General features: G+C 40.4%; 2 protein-coding genes across 18 annotated transcripts in view; one reads left to right on the top strand and one right to left on the bottom strand.

The window, feature by feature from the left end:
- The window catches only part of LOC124307950 (hemicentin-2-like), a 297,325-nt gene extending 282,332 nt beyond the window's left edge, over window positions 1-14,993 (top strand). For 2 of the 5 annotated variants that reach the window (XM_046770196.1, XM_046770195.1), the window contains 5 exons: window positions 5,432-5,642; window positions 7,650-7,706; window positions 9,601-9,751; window positions 10,735-10,895; window positions 13,007-14,993. In XM_046770196.1, the coding sequence (XP_046626152.1) occupies window positions 5,432-5,642; window positions 7,650-7,706; window positions 9,601-9,751; window positions 10,735-10,895; window positions 13,007-13,107 (681 nt within the window). In that variant the 3' untranslated portion in view covers window positions 13,108-14,993. The remainder of the gene's footprint in view (window positions 1-5,431; window positions 5,643-7,649; window positions 7,707-9,600; window positions 9,752-10,734; window positions 10,896-13,006) is intronic. The other 3 variants (XM_046770198.1, XM_046770200.1, XM_046770199.1) reach the window with 3 other exon arrangements.
- The window catches only part of LOC124307949 (uncharacterized), a 194,043-nt gene that overhangs the window by 71,773 nt on the left and 103,321 nt on the right, over window positions 1-18,949 (bottom strand). For all 13 annotated transcript variants that reach the window (XM_046770180.1, XM_046770189.1, XM_046770181.1 and 10 more), the window contains one exon: window positions 1,908-2,046. The gene's annotated coding sequence lies outside the window, so the exon portion shown is untranslated. The remainder of the gene's footprint in view (window positions 1-1,907; window positions 2,047-18,949) is intronic.

Genomic DNA, 18,949 nt, shown 5'->3' with positions numbered 1-18,949 from the left:
ACATGTCCGTCACAAATGCACGCTGCGCAGCGTGGTGAACTCGAGTATTTTAGATCGGTGTGCAGCCCCTCGTTTGAACGAATAAAAAGGACATATTATACATGTACGAGCCCGCGGAGTTTCCAGCGCAAGCTGGGCAAAAGCGAGAAATTCCTTCCGGCTTTCGGTTGACCTAAGCAGAAAGTGGCATTTCCAGTGCCACGTAAAGGTTTTCCGACTTCGCTCCTTATCGCGGATTCGTGGATTCGAAATTGTTGCCAAGAGAATTCCCGTTCGCCTTCAGCGTGTCTCCCGGAATTTCATTCCCCGTGCCTCGTAATCCTGATCCTTGCCCAGAATCAAGGAAAAACGTGATCAAATTCTCTTGATGATATAGAGACGTTTCAAAATAATTTCCATACGTAAAATGTTGGGGAAACTAATTTTTCTTGGAAATCGGACGCCTCCCCGACAGGTTTCAGAGCGACGTTTATTGACCGCCATGCACACCAACCTGCGGATTCACCCTTCCGCACTCTCGATTAATATTTTATTTTCATGTTTCCCTCCCTTCGTTTTTAAGTGAATTAAACGCATATTTTTTCATCCCCGTAGAAAGGTTACGCGGCTACACAGAAAACATTTGTTAGGCCACTCTATCTCTCTCTCTCCCTCTCTGTTTCTTTCTCACGCACGAACCCTCTACATATAAAAATGATGTAACATTCTGCCCCGCGAGACTTCGTCTCAACGATATAAAAGCGACACCCTCGAGTTTTTAATATCATGCGAGAATCCGGAAACAATATTATGTCTGCCATTATACTGCGTATCTATTCGTCGCAAGCGTCTTTTTCACCCAGCGTCCGTCAAATTAGTGAATAGATTAATGAATGTACATTGAGAATGATTCCTCCATTTTACAATTCGAAAGCAAATTATTTAACTCGGTTGAAATGTACGATAAACGTGAGTCAAACGACCTGAAGAAAATTTTGCGAGTCCGGCAGGAGTATGCGATGAAAAGAAATTCTTCCGCTGAGGAAAAGAATATAGCGTATAAAAGATTGTGCCTGTACATCGAGGAGGAAAGAAATTCAAGGGTATGAGAGAGTGGCGAATAATGAGAGAAGGGAAAATATTTAATTTACCGTGGACTGGGAACGAATTATACAAAAGGTGCGAAATGATAACAGGGCTTTATGGGTGGAAACAACGGGGAGAAAAAGAACAGGGATGTTAAGAGATACGCGAGCGTACGTATTTTAATTTACATTTTAATGGTCTCCACACAGAAACTTTACTCCCTCAGATTTTAAGTTTGACTTGACTTTACCCGCACTATAATAACGTCCCCCAGATGCACGAATTATTTTGAGCAGCTCTGCCACTGCTTGCCGAATCCTCTCTGATCTCGGTATTGTACGTGCCCAAATTGTTTCTTATTAAAAAAAAATCGTTCCATGTCTATAGACTTTTTAAATTTCTCGCGATAATTGGCTGACTTCGCAGCAATAATGTCGGAGGAAGCGAGACGGAGTTTCCGACCCTCGTTCCCTACGGAAATATACCAGGTATATCGATCATCACGAGGTGGAAATTCCTTAGACGGTTTAAAACTTTCAAGCATGGTTTCCGATTGGTATAATAGTACGATTATTATCGCACGAATCAGATGTCACCGTACCGTGATCGACGGTGAAACCTTCACCCTTCGATTTTGTCCTCCTTAAACCTTCTACATAAATAATGAAAAATGAGGTTGCAACATGAGGTTTTTTTTTCTCCATTATCAGATGACAAAATTCTCTCAAAGGGGGTTGAACCATATCACGAGGTCAATTAATAAAATTGAAAAGTTTTATACCCATCCTCATCCGTGTCATTAAAAAATACGAGCTAATCAAAAGCGGTAATGAATTACTCACCTGAGATTGAAAAGAGGGCAGATAGTCTTCTAATTGTCACGGACGAACGCCTCGCCATCCAGTTTCGTTTCCACCACTTTCCATTAATTCTTCATTCCATGCGACATTTTCCACCTTCACGTCGAATAATGCCGAAGTTCTGAAAGTGAAAGTAAAAAAACAAATAAATATAAGACACACGGACAGAGATAAAATGTAAATGCAGATCATCTCGCTCGAGCAAGGATCGCTGAGGTTTTTTCATTTTTATATCCTTTTCTCTTCGGTAGCTTAACCCGAATGTATCAAGCCCAGGGTTGATTTTCCACTCGCAAAACTGCAGAGTCCGAGATTAAACTTCTTGTTTGAAGGAGAAGTTGTTTAAGCTGCCCCCTTATCCGTGCAGAAAGTAAACCAAAAGTTATGCCGCATGTAAAGCATGTAAATCTATCTTGGTGGGGTGAGTTGACATCGGAAAAGCTCTTCACGTATACATATAAAACATCTGTCGTCGGTCAAAGAGATATTCAAGAGTAAGCAGCCAGCAGCGGCAGCAGAAGCAAGAAAGGAAAAAGATGAAGAGAAACAGGTGCAATCGTTGTAACAGAACCAAACCAAAATAACCTTCATCAGCGGGAGAACGATCTCGCGGGTACCGTATATATACTACACGTTATATCTGTCTGGACGAGAGGAAGAGCTGCATCACTTAGGTGAAACGACACGAAATCTCGGCGTAAGGGAACATACGTTCAATTTCCCATCAGAGCCCTGTGTATTAGAAATGGGGGTGGTGTTCAAGTGGGGAACGCGAGCACGTGCGCCCGTAATTGTCAGGGCAGCTCCCGGGGCTCTCGGCAATCCGTAACGGCCCCAAACGGCACCCAAACGGCACCCAGAACGTAATGGCCTCCGAGAAACTTGGCACATTTTTTCGCCTGCTCGTTGTATAGACTCTCGCTCGGGGTATAGGCAATGCGCGCGTCTTTGTTTCGCAAGAGCGAAAGAGAAAGTCTGCGCAAGAAAACTAGTGGGAGTAAAGAAATTTTCTTTTTTATACTATTTTTTTTGTCTAGATTTCTGATTTTTTATTTTTTTTTCCTTTCCTTTCCTTTTCTTTCTTATTCACCCTTCAATAAATCGCGACCCCTAGACTGTATTGATACCGATACTTTTGCAATTTATTTATCACCCCATGAGGGCTGTAGAGTCAAGGATATCAAAGATATCGAATCCAAGTTCTTCTAAGATTTTTTTCTTTCTTACACAAACAATGGTAATAATCTTATAACATTTTGATTTGTGACTTCAGCGTCTTTTTATTCCCCTTTTTTTCGAAGGGAGGTCCCGTTCTTACTCCAACACATTATGCCGAGACAACCGTCACGCGTGACTTAGTTTCAATCGCTACGTTTGCTGTATTTGACCAAAGAAAAACAGAGAAGAGAAAAAATGCACGGTACTTGATTTTCTCCCGCAAGCCTATTATCCGATCCTTTTGTTTCTGACGATGAAACACGTTTCAGAGCCGAAAAAGTACCCCTAAAAGTGGTACTGCAAAAGAATCGTTTCAAAGTATTTGAACCACACGTAACATGATTGAAATGATGTTGTAAGTAATGAGATTTTCATTTGAGATTCCCGCCGGGTTGTTTGAGAAACTAAAAAAGGGGTGGGGGGTGGGGTTCAAGCAGGCGGTGGAGAGTGCACGAGATGCTATTTCGCTGAAATCGAATCACAAAACGAAACGTACGTCGGATCGCAGGTGAAAAATATAATATTGTAGTAAAGGACAATCTCGGATCGAATTGCGTCTGAAGAAATGATTGGGTTTTCCGTGCGTAATGAAGAAACGTCGAGTCAAACAAATCTCACAACAATGAACAATGTGTGAAAAACGCGGATATATTTTGACTTGAAGTGCACCGGTTGAAGTCTGGAGAATGACTGTTTCTACGATAATTCTCGTTGGCGGAGTAACCGTACATTAGACAAATTATTAAGCATTTAATAAATGAACATTATATCGGCATCAGTCGTACCAGGATCTATAAGGATTGTGAACGCAACTTCGTTACAATATCATCGCAACCGATAGAATCGGTACAATTCCGGGTATCTACGATAATGTAGCGATCAGCAACTGGCGTCGAACCCGAGTCGACTGAGTATTGTAGGCGATGCGTAGACTGTGGTGAGACTAGTCAGCAAACAATTTGCATCACAATACGCGGAACACCGCGTGATATCAGGTGCACACACACACACACACACACACACACACACACACACACACACACACACACACACACACACACACACACACACACACACATATATATATATATGTATATACATCGATCGAAAGGGGATTAAATTTGGCAAATCAGCCAATCTAACAAAGTGCGCAGCATCAGAGAGGCAGGTAGACAAAAGCTGCGGGGAAGCTCAAGTTATACGCGTTGAATGATGTGTACACATAGATTACAGCGGAGATACTAGAAGCCGGGCTTAGCCGGGAGTAGGCGTATGTGTTATACGGATATATCGCCCCTCTGTCATGGAGCCGTGAAAATTTTCCCAGCTGAAAACAGCGCGTCAGTTTCCCATCGACGTTGTATGTGTACAGCCCCCTGACGTGTAAATAGATACTCGACAACGAACTCTCGGCAAACCGAGGGAGGAAGTCGGTGGAAAAGATCCTTCAATCATCCCGTCGAGCCTCAAGCAGCCGTGACGGGAAACGGATACTTTTAAAAAAATTACATTTTTTTTTTTATTTTTTGATATCCTTCTGTTTCACAAAGGCTTCGCCTGCCTTTCTGTCGACAGGATCGCAAATTCTCCTGTATCCGACGCCTGATGCGTACATCGGTGCGTATCTGGTTGCCTAATTATTGCGGTAGACCTTGGCGTCTGACACTTGCCAACTTTTACTACTGAACGGAAAAAGCATCGCCATTAAAGTGCCATGATATTGATAGTGATGGGAAAATTTCGATTTTTTAAGCTGGTGATTCCGAATTTTGATGTAGATATTACAGGGCTCAAAGTCGATGTTCGAAAACGAAGCACCAAATATTATAAAACTTGAGGAAATAACATAATGATAGTTGTTTAAATGATCGATTTTTATTACCGTTCACTTATAGTTATCCTAAATATCCCAATATCCAAGCTACCAAAAAAATTTTGTTTTAGGGAAGCCGGCCACCTCAAAAATGTTGGATCCAAATTTTTCAAATTCAATTTTTTCTCCACTTTCCCTCGTATTTGCCAGTGTAAGATAAATATTTCAGAAATGTCACCATGAATTTTTGATCCGAAAATCCGATACACGAATTACGAGTATAACAGGGTATCTAACGAGCTGAAAATAGCTGAAAATTCTTAACCGTCATGGTTTCCTGGTCGCCGAAAAAATTAGACATCCTGTATAAGTATCGAAAAAATGAAATCAGAATTTGTAATAACGATTTTAGAGGAACCGGAAAAACAAGAAATCTAACTTGAAATAAAAACGCACGTACTTTTGGGTTTTCCAGGTCTCGTGGATGCGTAAAAGAGATCTCCACATCCTGACGTCAGCAATCTTCACTTACACAGGCGACGCGAGGTTCGCCGTTTTACACCCGGAGTCTTCGGACGACTGGGACCTCAAAATCGAATATGTCCAGCCAAGGGACGCCGGGATCTACGAGTGCCAGGTTAACACTGAGCCGAAAATCAACTTGGCGATTCTCCTTAGCGTTGAAGGTAAACCTAGCGCAACGTACGCATCAATATTAAGTATATCATAGACCGCATTTTGTCAGCCGGAAACGATCAGCTTTGTTATCGAGGAGAAATAGCGCCGAGGAGGAAAGAGGCTCGCAAACTCGATCGATTGATGATGATATAATTTATCCTTTATAATTTTGCCAGAAGAACATTTTGCAATCAGCTAACTTACACACAGTGGAAGGATTTGTTAACTTTACCAGGTGTGGAACAAAAATTTGTATTCCCAAGTGAAGCTAGATTTTATTTCCATTCACAAAAAATTGCATTTCCCACATTTCATCGCCGCGTACGGCGAAGTCGGCAATTTTTTTTTTTTTTTTTTTTTACGTCTACGAAAATAGTTGAGTATGTGTATACAACGCGAGGATATTTTGGCAAAATATTTAGTGAAAAAAATACGTATCTACGAGCGAGCTTACACAACACGAGGCTTGTTTAATCCATCATAACTGCTCTCGAGTGAATTAGAGAAAAGTAATCATTTTTTCCACCACCGAACTGATGTACGGGCATGATTCATATGTCGAGACAAAAACAAACCTAGACAACACAACATCCTCCTGATTCAATATTGCATGATGAATCTGAACCTGACCACTGTAAAAAAAAAAAGTATCAAGCTGAATAAACAGCTCGTATATGTATGTAACAGAAGGCTGCAATGAGTTGTTTGAAATTGAAGGACATTGAAGGGTTTTCACTGATTAGTAGATACGATTTAACCAATGCATGAACCGTGAATCGAATTTGATTTTTCCAAGCGGAGTCGACCAGTCCCGCATGCCGATCCCCCATCAACGCATGTAATCTTGTAAGATAAATAATGTTTATCCGGCACGACAATCGAACTTGCTTCGTACATAAACCTACTTGAAAACTCGAAAATGGAGCACTCTCAAAGGCTTGAAATTAAGTGTATCGGAAAGTTTTAGCACTCTGGTGTGAAGACTCTTAAGTGTCAGGAGGCAAGATCGGAAAAGTTACGTCCGACGGCGAAGGGGTGGGTAAGGGAGGAGGTGGGCCGAGAAAGAGATAGGAGAGTTGGGGGGTTGAAGGCGGTTGGGCGGGCTAGTGCGGAAAGTCTGATAGTTCGAACGAGGAGTTGACGTAATTGTTCTTCAAGTTAATTACACTCAACGACTATGGGTAATAAAGTCAGAACTAAGTTCGAGCTCCCAAGTTTAAGTTTTCAGCAAAAACTACAAGTGTAGCTCTTGTTGATCGCGGGAGGATCGCTGGACGCGCCAAGAGCGTATCCCAAATGATATCGGAAGTGGATCAGCGGGGTGAGGAATTTGCCCGAAATATATTCGGACCCCGCGACTTCGAATCAAATTTGTTTAAACTTTTCCCGAAACTGACCGTTTTCCCAGCCTGCCGCAGGCCTTATCTCTCTCTCCGCGCCACCGTTCGGTTCGAACTTGGAGAGCTTACGTTTAAACGTCGATGTAAGAAGGACGATGAATACACCGCCAACCGCGTGAGAGACCACGGTACCTTTTTGTTGCCTTCTTTCGCCCTCACCCTCTTCTCGCCAACCCTTAAAATTATCCCTCGCGCTAGCTGGCGAAGAACGAGAAAAAAAATTAGACAGAAAAAGAAGAGCTAATACCCTAGTTCGGCAGGTATTTTACTTCGCGGATGTTATTTTACTCCGAAAGGATCATCGCAAAAACTTGCCAGCGTCGATTTTATCCTATTGCTTCGACTACGATCCAGAGCTGTATTAAGGTTCTATCTAAATGGCCTCGATTTTAGTCACTCGCTCGTACTTTACTTTTAGAGGTAGAATAGCAAGGTGACCCGGGTGTTTCTTTTGCTTTTACTGTAGACTCTTTGCGTAAGTTCACCGCGTTAAGCTTCTAGTTGGTATTTTTGTTTTTTTTTCAGTCTCATAGATGTTTTTCCGACAGGTTTTTAGCCTGATACTTTAAAATCTGAATAATTAACTCGATGTGTATGTCTGTGATCCCGTTCCAGAAAGTGCCCCTGTCCCCGCCACCGCGCCCAACGCCATTCACCGGACCTTCAACTCAGGTTAGAATCAAGCCAGGCCTTACCATTACTGTTATTATTTTTTGGTTGATCTGCGTTCTGTATACGTTTACCTTGTTTTATTTTTTTAAATTTCCTCGCTGTTTTCTTATTCATTTACCGCTACTTATTGACTAACGCATTTCTGCAGCTATTGTATCTTCGTACTTGATAGATATCTTCATTACAATATACCATTTGCCATTTACCAGCATTTCCTTTGCCTTACATCATCGTCATCGGCGTGGCATAATTGTAATTGAAAAAATTATAACCATATGATACATATTTTCGCTATCAGGCTTTGCTCGCTTCATCTTTTTCATAGCTGTTACAATATACATATATGACATAAACTGTGTAGGTACGTAGCTATACATATACTCGTATGGATTGCATTTTAACATAACTCTGCGTAGATGTGACAAAAAAAGTGTGGAAACTATACCCAACAAAATTTATGCCTATGGCAAATAAATTTTTTTTAAATCAAGATGGAGAACCAAATTCATGTCAAAACCTTCCAAGTTCAGGCAATTGCTTACTCGAAAAGTGAATACAGCATTTGCCTGGAGACATTATACTCACTGTCGCACTACAAATGACTCGGGATCTTGGGACATGTATATGAAATCGTTAAATGCAGATCATTTGGAATTATCTTTTCTCTCGACGCAACTGCGACTGATCGCATGGCGGGTACACTTGAGCAGACACCGAGGGGATCGATGAACTTTCCCAATATGAACGAAATTTATTGACCGTTTCACCTATATCGCAAGGTTTTCGTATCCTTGCTTCTTTTTACTCTTGCCCATATAACGACTACCGGGTTCAGATTTAGCCACCAAAGGTATTCCCTGGTCGCTCCGCGTATACCCATGGGTAGTATTGATATTTGAATAACATAAAAAGTTTGCCAGGCGTGGTAAGAGATAAAATCGACAAAAACTATGAAAGAAAAAGTAAGAAGAACCGAACAAGTTTGCAAGGTCCTAGGAGGCTGGACCTTGCGTAAAAATAACGCGAATACCCTTAGACCGTCGTTCCAAGTTTGCATGGGTCGGTAGGTACAGATCAATCATCGAGAGTTTTCCTTTTCAATCGGGTGAAGGGGTGAGGGTGGGCGGGGGAGCAACCTCGAACCAGCTCCCAACTTTTTCGGGAAGCGGCTTTTCGGAGTATTGGGACCAAAAGGCCACCTTGAGGACCTATTTCCGATCCATCCATACAAACTTGCTGTTCGTGCGTATTGAAAAAGTTACGCACGAAGTCGCTAAGAGATTAAAAACCGTATTACCAACTTGAAGAAAGCTCGGATCATGATCATCGTTGAATGCTCATTGTTCTTGTCAGCAATCATCGCATTCACGTGGATCTACAACGTGATAAACTTGATTCCGATCAGCTATATAGACTGAAAGAATGGACCATTATCAATTTTTCTCTTATACACGGTAAAGGCACACGTGAGTTTTCACACGTTACGAAATCGCCAACACATATATAACATACTGCAGGATATCTCGGGACGTGGGCGAATGACTACGTGACGTTAGGAGCGGTAGTCCAGCGCTTCCACCAGTGTCACGTAGGACATGAAGTGAGTTTGAAATACGTCAGAAATGTTCGCTATCGTGACTCCCCTTGACTTATGTTCCAGGTCGTGGTCTGCGCCTCGATCTAGTCAAGTCGTACGTTTCTAGTGTGCCTCGGATAGCCATATACTGTACATAATGTGATAGATATACGTTATACATATACATGTATGTACAATTTACGAGGGGTCCGGTCCGCCGAGACAACAAATGGCTGGTGGGGCGAGTGGGGGGGGGGGGGGGTGGGGGTGGGGGAGGAAAAAATTCACAAGAAACCAAAGTGATGTTATTTGTTACAGCTGCTCAGGCGAAGATTTCTGGACCAGAAGACGTTTACGTGAAAAAGGGCAGCACCATCAGCCTCACGTGCACCGTCAACGTTCACAGCACACCGCCGAGCAGCGTTTCATGGCATCACGGTGTTGCAATCGTCGACTTTGACAGTCCGAGGTTCGTCGTGTTATTCATAGATCAACTAAAATTAAACTGCTCGTCAATCTTTTTGCCGCATTATTCACGAGTTTTGATTGAATTATTGAATGATTTTCCCGATATTCGTACTTCCGCGTGAACGTCATTCTTTTCATATACTATCCTTTGACATCAGATTTAGTCGTTGAATAGTAAATCCTTCAATCTACTCGGTGAATAATGAATCAGAAATCGAATGGACACAGATACCGTGTTTATCCTGCTCTTTGCAAACAACAAGACATTTTCGGGAAATTTGCAAGTATAAGTATCTAAGTTCTGATTACATTGCAGATTCAATTGTCAACCGTGCGCTAATTGGTATTTCGTGTTTCATCCAATAAGTTAGTGAAGTTTATAAAACAAGAGGTGATTAGCATATTGTCTGATGAAAACCCATGTTGTTTGATATATATTTACGTAGACGCAGACAGACGTGTATAGAAAAAACAAAGCTGGTTTTCTTCTCAGAATCATAGTTATAATTCAGTTTCCTTTTTAATTTGAAAGAGAAGAGTGAGAAAAGAATTTTCAACAAAGTGACAAAAAAAAAAAAAAAAAGAAAAGCAAAATAAAAAATAATAAAAAAGCAAAAAATGTCGGAGATCAAGGGATTCTCGAGCGTAATATTTCTCCTCCGTAAATGTGGCATTAACCGCTTTGGCACCAGGTCTGGGTTGGGGCGATTAGAGAGAAGAGCATTCCTGGTACGTGGAGGGATAAGGAGGAAAATGAGGGAAAGAGCTTGAGGGCCGGATGCGAAGGGCGTGGGGTGAAAAGTGGAAAGCGGGAAGTGGAAGGGGCGGCAGAAAGGCGAAATGCCCGCGGATGGTAGAAGCAGACTTCTCTGCTCGTCCTCTCTCGGGCTCAAGCAATTGCAATAATTATCACATTTTTCCGGGGCATACGCCCCGACAAGTTGCTGTTGGTGCACTGGTTGCAAAGTATTTTTCATAATTCAGCGTTCATCACAGGGGCGGCGTGTCACTGGAGACCGAGAAGACGGAGAGCGGCACAACCAGCAAGCTCCTGGTGACCCAGGCGAGGCTGAGTGACAGCGGAAATTATACTTGCATTCCAAGCAACGCGAATCCAGCGAGCGTCATGGTTCACGTGCTGAATGGTGAGTCTCATACGTATGTGCGGTATACGTACGCACATGCATACATACACGTCTTTCCGCCTATCTCCTTTTGATCCTCAACCCCTGCAAGCACACATGCTCTGCGCGTGGTGCACCAGCCTGGAATTCTTTTGCACTCAGCTGCCGCGTGTCGTTATCGCGCGACTATCGCAACAACGACGCTTTTCACACTCCGCATTCTCTTTTCTCCTCGAGCAGATATTATCGTTGCTCGAGGAGCGATGGTCGGTTATTACACACGCGTTTAGTTCATTAAACTATCTACGTTGTAGCGTAGGTAGCAAAGTTATGTACGTACTTTTGTCTCTACGTTTCACCGGTGCGGTGAGGAAACGCAGCTTATTCAACCGTCGGGGACAAAAGATATTGACACGTACAACGAACAGCCCTCAAAGTTCTGTATCATCTCTTCCGATGGACCGAATTCCACAGTTTTTAACTAGTGAAATTATTTTAAAAAATCAGCGAATACAGGCAACAAGATTTCCAAAATTTACCAAGGTGCATTATGGCAGCTCAGACGATGATTGTGCCGTCGCGTCGTAAAACAAGTCAGGCGGAAGCGAACTTTAATTCGTAGCATTCCCGTAGTGCGAAATGTTTTCGCGTGTATGTGTAAAAAAAAAAAATTCGATTACCCTCAATGTCTTACTTTCAAAATTTCAAATAACAATGATAATAATAATAATAATAATGACAATAATAATAATATTAATAATAATCAAAGAATTGAATGTGATCGAAAAACGAGTCGTTTCATTTTCATATTGATTAATTTAATTGGAATTCTGGCTCACATATTTGTTCAGTTGCCACTATAGAAATTCCGCAAATTTCAGACCACTCTAGCAACAGAATTGTTTGCCCGAATTACCAGACATTCATATACATTGGCCGCAAACAAGATTATCTACATATCGGCTATAGTATGAAATGACGAAAATTTGTGATTGATTTTTCAGGCAAATTAGCTATGCTTTTGAATTTACGTTGCTTAGCGGTGCAAAATAACGCGGCAAGTTTGGTTAGTTGGTTAAGTAATGAATCTCGCGGTTTCGTGCACTTTGGGCTGCAGAATACTTAATTCACCAGGAAAATCAGTGAGATAAAAGATTAATCTTCGATCCATCAAAGAGGCACATTTTACACGCCTTGCATGTATTTTAAAGAATTGACATACGCATCAAGCTATAGAGAATGATACGTGAAGATGACATATGTTGACTCGCGATAAAATTAATATCGCTCAGCTGATCCTAGTAAAACTTGAATCTTGCCTCAGTTTGAATATTGATTGATTGAAAACAGTAAGAATTTGATGTCAATATGACATTGAGTACCGATGTACTTGGGAAGAAAGTCTCTGAAATTTCCTCTCCTTTGTTTTACAATTGGCTCCCGGAATGACTTCGTCTCCTCGCAGGGGTTATCAATTTTCACAAACTACATAACACGACCAAAAGCCGAGATTTTCTTTCAAAGTTTAATTAACGTTTGAGCTGAAGTAAGTTGGGAATCGCGTTGGCGAGTTTTTGGGTTTGTCAAATAACCAGAGTTTTCCCGGAGTTTTATAATTTCGCATCTCATACATTTCACGTTGTTCCACCAACGCATGTACCTACCACATATACACGCTTCAAAGTTTGCTCTATCGCGGTATTGACCGATGAACATGAATATTAAAACTCGTATCCGGTTCATTGGATATTTGGAGTGAAATCTGAAAAGAGGTTGAATTGCACTCTAATTCGCAGCCGTATTTTAGGCAAATATTATACCAGCTGGGCGCCTCGCAAATTGAGCAAACAATTAACGGTTAATACGCTAACTGCAAGGTAGACAAACTCGGGGTGTAGATATCCGGCTATTGTCTCGCCTGAATTAAACCAAACGTCCCGGCAGAGCTGCAGCGGGTGTCGATTGTTAATTAGCATAATTATTATCAGAAAGATACGCTTCGGTGAGAATTTTCATCTATCCGTGACCGCTGATCCGTAATTGTTATTCGAGCCACAAACTGATTTCGCTATGGCGCAAGCTCGTTATACGATTTCGCCTGTTCCTTGACGGATAAAAATTTTCAATTTCAGGTGAACATCCCGCCGCGATGCAACACGGCGGAAGCTGCGGGGTAACGCCAACGCTGCTTTTGGCGACCATGACGTTGCTGGTTGCGAATTTTCTGAGGTGAGCAATCTCTAAATAAACGATCATGACGCGATCGGTTATAAAAGTCACGACGGTTTGAACAAAGCGTGTCAAGTGTATGAGATAATGAAAAATCAAGGAACCGGAAGCGAAGTGTGTTCGCCGACGATAACAATGGACATATAAACAATGAACGCGTTGCTAAATCGGTCCTAAAGTGATCCTGACTATGAAGCGATTATTTGTTACACAGTGAAAAGTCACGCTGAACAATCGATATAAGAAAGATATTGCGAAACAGTGACATTTTTCTATAATTAAAATTGAATAGATGAATAAATAAATCAAACGAATATAAAATATAATGAATAAACTAAAATTTACAAAAAATACTAATCCCCCTCCCAGATTTTAACAGAAAGTGCTACACCTTGGGAATTGTACGTACGCGTTAAGGATATGAAGTTGTACTTATGTGGTATGATTTAGGATAGATTATAATTTCATCGAGATAACATAACTACGTAGCTAATACCGTTTGTACACGTAACATAACCTGGGGGTATCCGGCAGAGTCGTACTGCGAATAAAGGAATGTGAATTACAGGCATGTACGCATGTAGGGTACCCGGGTCGTATGAAACCCGAGGTAGAAGGCATCCGGTTGGAAATTTTTATGTATAATGAAGAAGTTGGTTCACGGTTTGAGTCAGGCATTAAGCGCTCTGTATCGGTGGAAATTCCCGACGGGTTTCCGCCCGAGGCCGAAAGGAACAATTTCGAATGATTAAGATTCTTGGAAGTAAATAGTAGCTACCCTGTTATACCTTACCAAGAAACGATCGGCAAACGTTGAGAGGTGAAATTTTACGTGCGGGTGAAGGTGTAGGTAGTTTTCCGTATTTTAACGCTCGTATAATACGGCAGAAATGTCAGGACTTTGTATAACACACGCACGGTCTTTCGTTCTTTGTTATACTAGACATTGTTAACTTTCGTTGATTCAAAACGGAACCGATGTTCTTCGTTCGAACAACGATCGGTATAAGCTGAGAATAAAATCCTAACTATGCAATTCCGTAAAGAGAAACGAGAAAATACTCACCCTTGTTCGTTAATAAGAAATTTCATCACATTATCTTCCCGCGATCAAACTGTCGAATAATTGATGGCATGAAGAAAAGAAGAAAAGAAAAAAAAAACAATCAAACGAACGTTTCTGTTATTATGTAATAGAGCGGTTGAATTAGGACGAAATCAACTAGTTGTATAACTGTTGTATATTAAATACTGTAATAAAATTTAAGCATGAATGACAAGGTGTGTATTTAGTATTAACACTGATTTGATATTGATAAACTCATGGCCTAAGGGAGATTAATTTTTGAAAGTTATTATCGTTCGAAGCCGAAAATAACGTGAAGACAACAAGAGAATACCGAATCAATTATATTGATTCTGAACAGATCAACCTTGTACCTTACGGTAATGCGAAAAGTACTTTTGCCTGTTAAAAACTAGATTTCAACTTCGAATAGCCATATAATAATTTACATAGAAATAAATATATTTACTGTATGGTAGATAAAAGAAAAATAATAATAATAATAATAATGATATATTGTTAAGTCAAGTCGTTGAAATATTTCATATATGAAATAGAAAAATAAAAGATGCAACAAAAAAAGTAAATGACAAAAAAAAAACTAGGTTTATAACACCACTGCGTAGAAATTAAAGAAGTTTTCATCACCTCCGTTTCGTTCCTTATTGATTTTTCACGTTTTCCTCTCTCTCTCTCTGTCTCTCTTTCACCCCTCACAACATTTTACGAAATGTGTCAATCAGTTTTTCTACATCACATTTAGTCACTGCGAAATGACAATATTTCAAAAAAAAAAAAAAGAAAACAAAAAAAAAAAAAAACAAGTTACAGTAGAAAATTTATCCACTCAAAATCCATTCCCAAAAGCAAGTTCCAAGTTTTGATAACACTCTGTTACACACTGCATAAACACTACTATAGAATTATGAAAGAAAGAACGTTCGATTTGATTGAATTCAAAAAATATATTTGATTATCAGCATACGGCTCAGAACAATGAAAGAAGGAGAAAAAATAAACTAATCGTCAGCGCTGCCAGTGTGGCGAAAAGCTCTATCTCTGTCAGAGAAAAAGAGTTGAAAAAAATAAAAAACGAAATCAAAAAAAGAAATGGACAGAAAAAAATCTGGGCAAGCAGAGGATCCAATAGGTTATTATACTATCATATAATTAGAAAGCATTGTAAATAAAAATCATACTATTAGTTGTATCATGTGACGAGACTTTAAAATACGTCAATGTATAAAAAAAAAGTGAGGCAAAAGTAATGATAAAAATAAAAGAGAAAGAAGGACAAAGACCTTATTGTAAAAACATTCCATGACGTAAGCGCTGTTTAAATAAATGTAACGAGTCAAAATCAAATTGTTTTATATTTCAAACCTTTACTTATAAACATACTGTATTTTATTCCCTTGTATATCCTCCGACATGATGATATTCACTCTTTCGCGCCATATAATTTGCCGGAGACTTTTTATTCCCTAACAAATTATCCCGCTAAAGGAGTCGCGAATTACTCTCTCCTCTCTCCTCCCTCCTCGTCATTCGGAATTATCAAGTTCCCGCTGCAGATGCGTGCGTTGCAGAAGAGATTTCTCAACCTCCCGATCTGCAGTTCCTCGGCCAGTGAGGTAATCTAATTTTATAATATTCCCAATTTTTTCCACCGTCGAAGCTTTGCTTTTCCAGCTCTGAAGAACGTACGATGAAGCAGCTTCGTTTACGGCGTATGATCATGAAATGCCTATTGAATTCACGAGAAGAGATAACTTATTCTTCGTCAGGGTTCTTCGGGGTTTTTGTGCTGCATGACGTTACGTCTTCACGTCGATGGGGATCAAGAACCACCGGCTGCTTTTAGGATAAATTTTCACCGCACTTACGCGTATAATACGCTTCATACAACCGGGGTTACATTATGTTATGCAAGCTCACCGATCACTCTGCGAGTAATCGCTGGGGAGAATAAATAAATCATAAGAAGGTAAGTTGAATCTGTTCAATCGAAGAAATCCAACATTCACTTGTACTCTTACCCATGCGCAAAGAACAGCGTGCTGAATTATTTAACGCAAAACACCTGCGTACGTGTACTGACGCAAAATTTCTGTTTTCATCGCAACCTTATACCGACGACACGCAGACATGCATGACATCCCATCGTTCATCGGCTTAAATCGTCTGGCTTTTAGACCTGTAAATTTGCAAGCCCAACCTTCAAAGCTCGCTAAATTTATAAAATTAACTACCCAAGGACGGGCAGTGCGACTTTGAAAAAACGGGTCAATCCTTTCCTTTTTTCTTTTCTTTTTTTATTCGACTCTGCGAATAACACACACTGCGTAAAAATATAAAACTCATTTTCTACCCGAGGTACGTTCTTTTGTATAAATATAAATTGCTGAAAACGGGGTTTAAACTGTTATAGTTATGCGGTCTGTTAATTGTTGGCAAGTAAAACGTATGTGGAACGTGTAAGCTACACGTGTATACCCGATTCGCTAGTGATAGATAGCCGTTATATACCAACGCGTTCCACTTTCTGCCGTATGTCGTATGTGCATTGTTTCATTTATTTACTACTTTATTTTTTTTAAATTTATTTTCATTTTCTAATTTCATTTACTTCTTTTATTTCCATTTTATGTATGTGTTTCACTACGGGCCACAGCTCGCGATTTATTTTCCTGTGTTTTTTTGTCACAGGTTGATAAAATATCAGCTATTCAACGATACCTGCTAGCTAATATTTTAGGAGCTTAATTGTTTTTCGATGACTGTGTATTTACCCGGTTATTTTAGCTCGAACATTTAGACCTTTCATTCGTTATTTATTAAAATTTTTCAGCCTAAAATAAAAAATCTGCCGAGTACCCGGGTGCAAGGAAAACGAAATTACGAGATAAAATTTACAATATTTATAACTTTTTTCACGTCTAACGATAATTTCGTGCTTCGTCTTTCGACTGATAAAAAAGGTAGCAAAATTATGAAGCATTTTCTTCCCCGAGTAAACATCAGTGCAATGTCAAATTCGATCGCGATACCGTTTGGAAAGCAGTTCACCTGACATTAATTGGATTTGCCCGACCGAAACATTATACCTGTACCTCGTAATTGGAATTCGCAACATAGGATAGCATGTAATTTTATACCTGCTTAGTCGTTATTGTCTGTAAATTCCGACCGTTGTCACAGCTTGTGAAGCTCAGATTACTCCGGGCAAAGCAACAACACATAGACGTAGAATGCAACAAAATTATAGAGATGTGTGCAACCTTATCGAGTCCCCTTTACCATGCAAGTACCCATGATCGATGTAACAGCAATTAATACGGTTGCGAATTTTCCTTCATTTACTTGTATAATGTTATAATAATTATAATAATTAGACAGTCACACGGTAACTGTCACGTCCGGTTTTCAGCATTTGTTCCATCAAATGCCTGCGGGATAAATAAAAACTGTTTCAATCGACGTGGTGGCAAATACTAGAGTTAGGTATTAGTTCCAAAATTACAAAAGACACTCGCCTAACGAGGTAAAGAGAAAAGAAATCGCTGGAAATAATATTGGACGAAAAAAGTAAACGAAAAGAGCTGATCCGATAATGGGAAAACGAAATATCCTTTATGTTCAGGCATCGCGGTTGGACTAAGCTCCAATTTCGAGAGACGAATTTATGGTTGTGTGCACGCGGTTTCGATGCAGTGTCTGGCACATACCTTTTATACGTGTACGAATTTCACCACGGCGTCCGCCGCACTGGGTGGGAGACGGTACACTTTTCCAATTTTCGAACCACCCGACCGTTCATAAAGCATTTTGATTCATTCCCAGCGGAAATTTAAAATTATTCTATTCGTTTTATAACGCCAGTCAAACGCGTTTCCTCCATACCGTGTTATAACCGCTAGGTATACGCGTGCGAATTCTGTTCAATACGATTTCAACGCGACCGTTGACACGCGAATCAGCGAAACAATTTGAAACTCCGCTCCTGCCCAAAGCACTATTCTTTCGTTTATTATTATTCAAACGAACCTGACGAACAAATTTCGCGCAAAGATCGTAAAGCCTCAGAGTAGGTGAGTATACTTGGTCTGTACTCAAGGCATATTTTTCCGACGAGATCCAATGATCGATATGAAATTCACACGGGCCTGCGCGTACCTAAATATAGTCGAAAAGTTTGAACGAATAATTTCGTTAGCTCTAGAATTAACTGGTAATTGAAACAAACAAGGGGCTTTAGCTGAAGCGATTACTTTAGGGGTAATTTATTTTAGGGTGAGATTATTTCAGGTCCGTAGACCCGAAATTCACTGACTTCATGCGGCAGAGGTGCGGGTGCGTCGTACAGAGATCCCGGTACGATTACACCGTGTCTTTTTCATGGTAAATCAGAGAGTTGGATGGTCGATGCTCGCGTCAAAGTTATCTTCTCTCTCGTCCTTCCGATTTTCATATAAAAAGATTAACTTCTCAAATACAATTCGAGGATTGATAAACGTGGTGGGAAATGACGATAAAATTATCGTACGATCGACGGGGTGTTCACTCATAGATCGGGTGACGAGCAATTTTTCAAGTAATTTCAAGTAATTTCTATCGATTTCAACAAGTTAATATTCTCACGCTTACAATTGATACAACAGCGAGTAAAACTGATGAAAAGTCAAATACACGACGGGTACAATTTCAATTACTTCGCGGTGCAGGCGAGTCATTAGATTTTAAAACATGCACCGTCTTGGCGAAAGCCTCTGAAATATTC

This window comes from Neodiprion virginianus, chromosome 6 (assembly GCF_021901495.1).
Source record: "Neodiprion virginianus isolate iyNeoVirg1 chromosome 6, iyNeoVirg1.1, whole genome shotgun sequence".
Taxonomy (NCBI): domain Eukaryota; kingdom Metazoa; phylum Arthropoda; class Insecta; order Hymenoptera; family Diprionidae; genus Neodiprion; species Neodiprion virginianus.
This window is presented reverse-complemented; position numbering and strand designations above follow the sequence as displayed.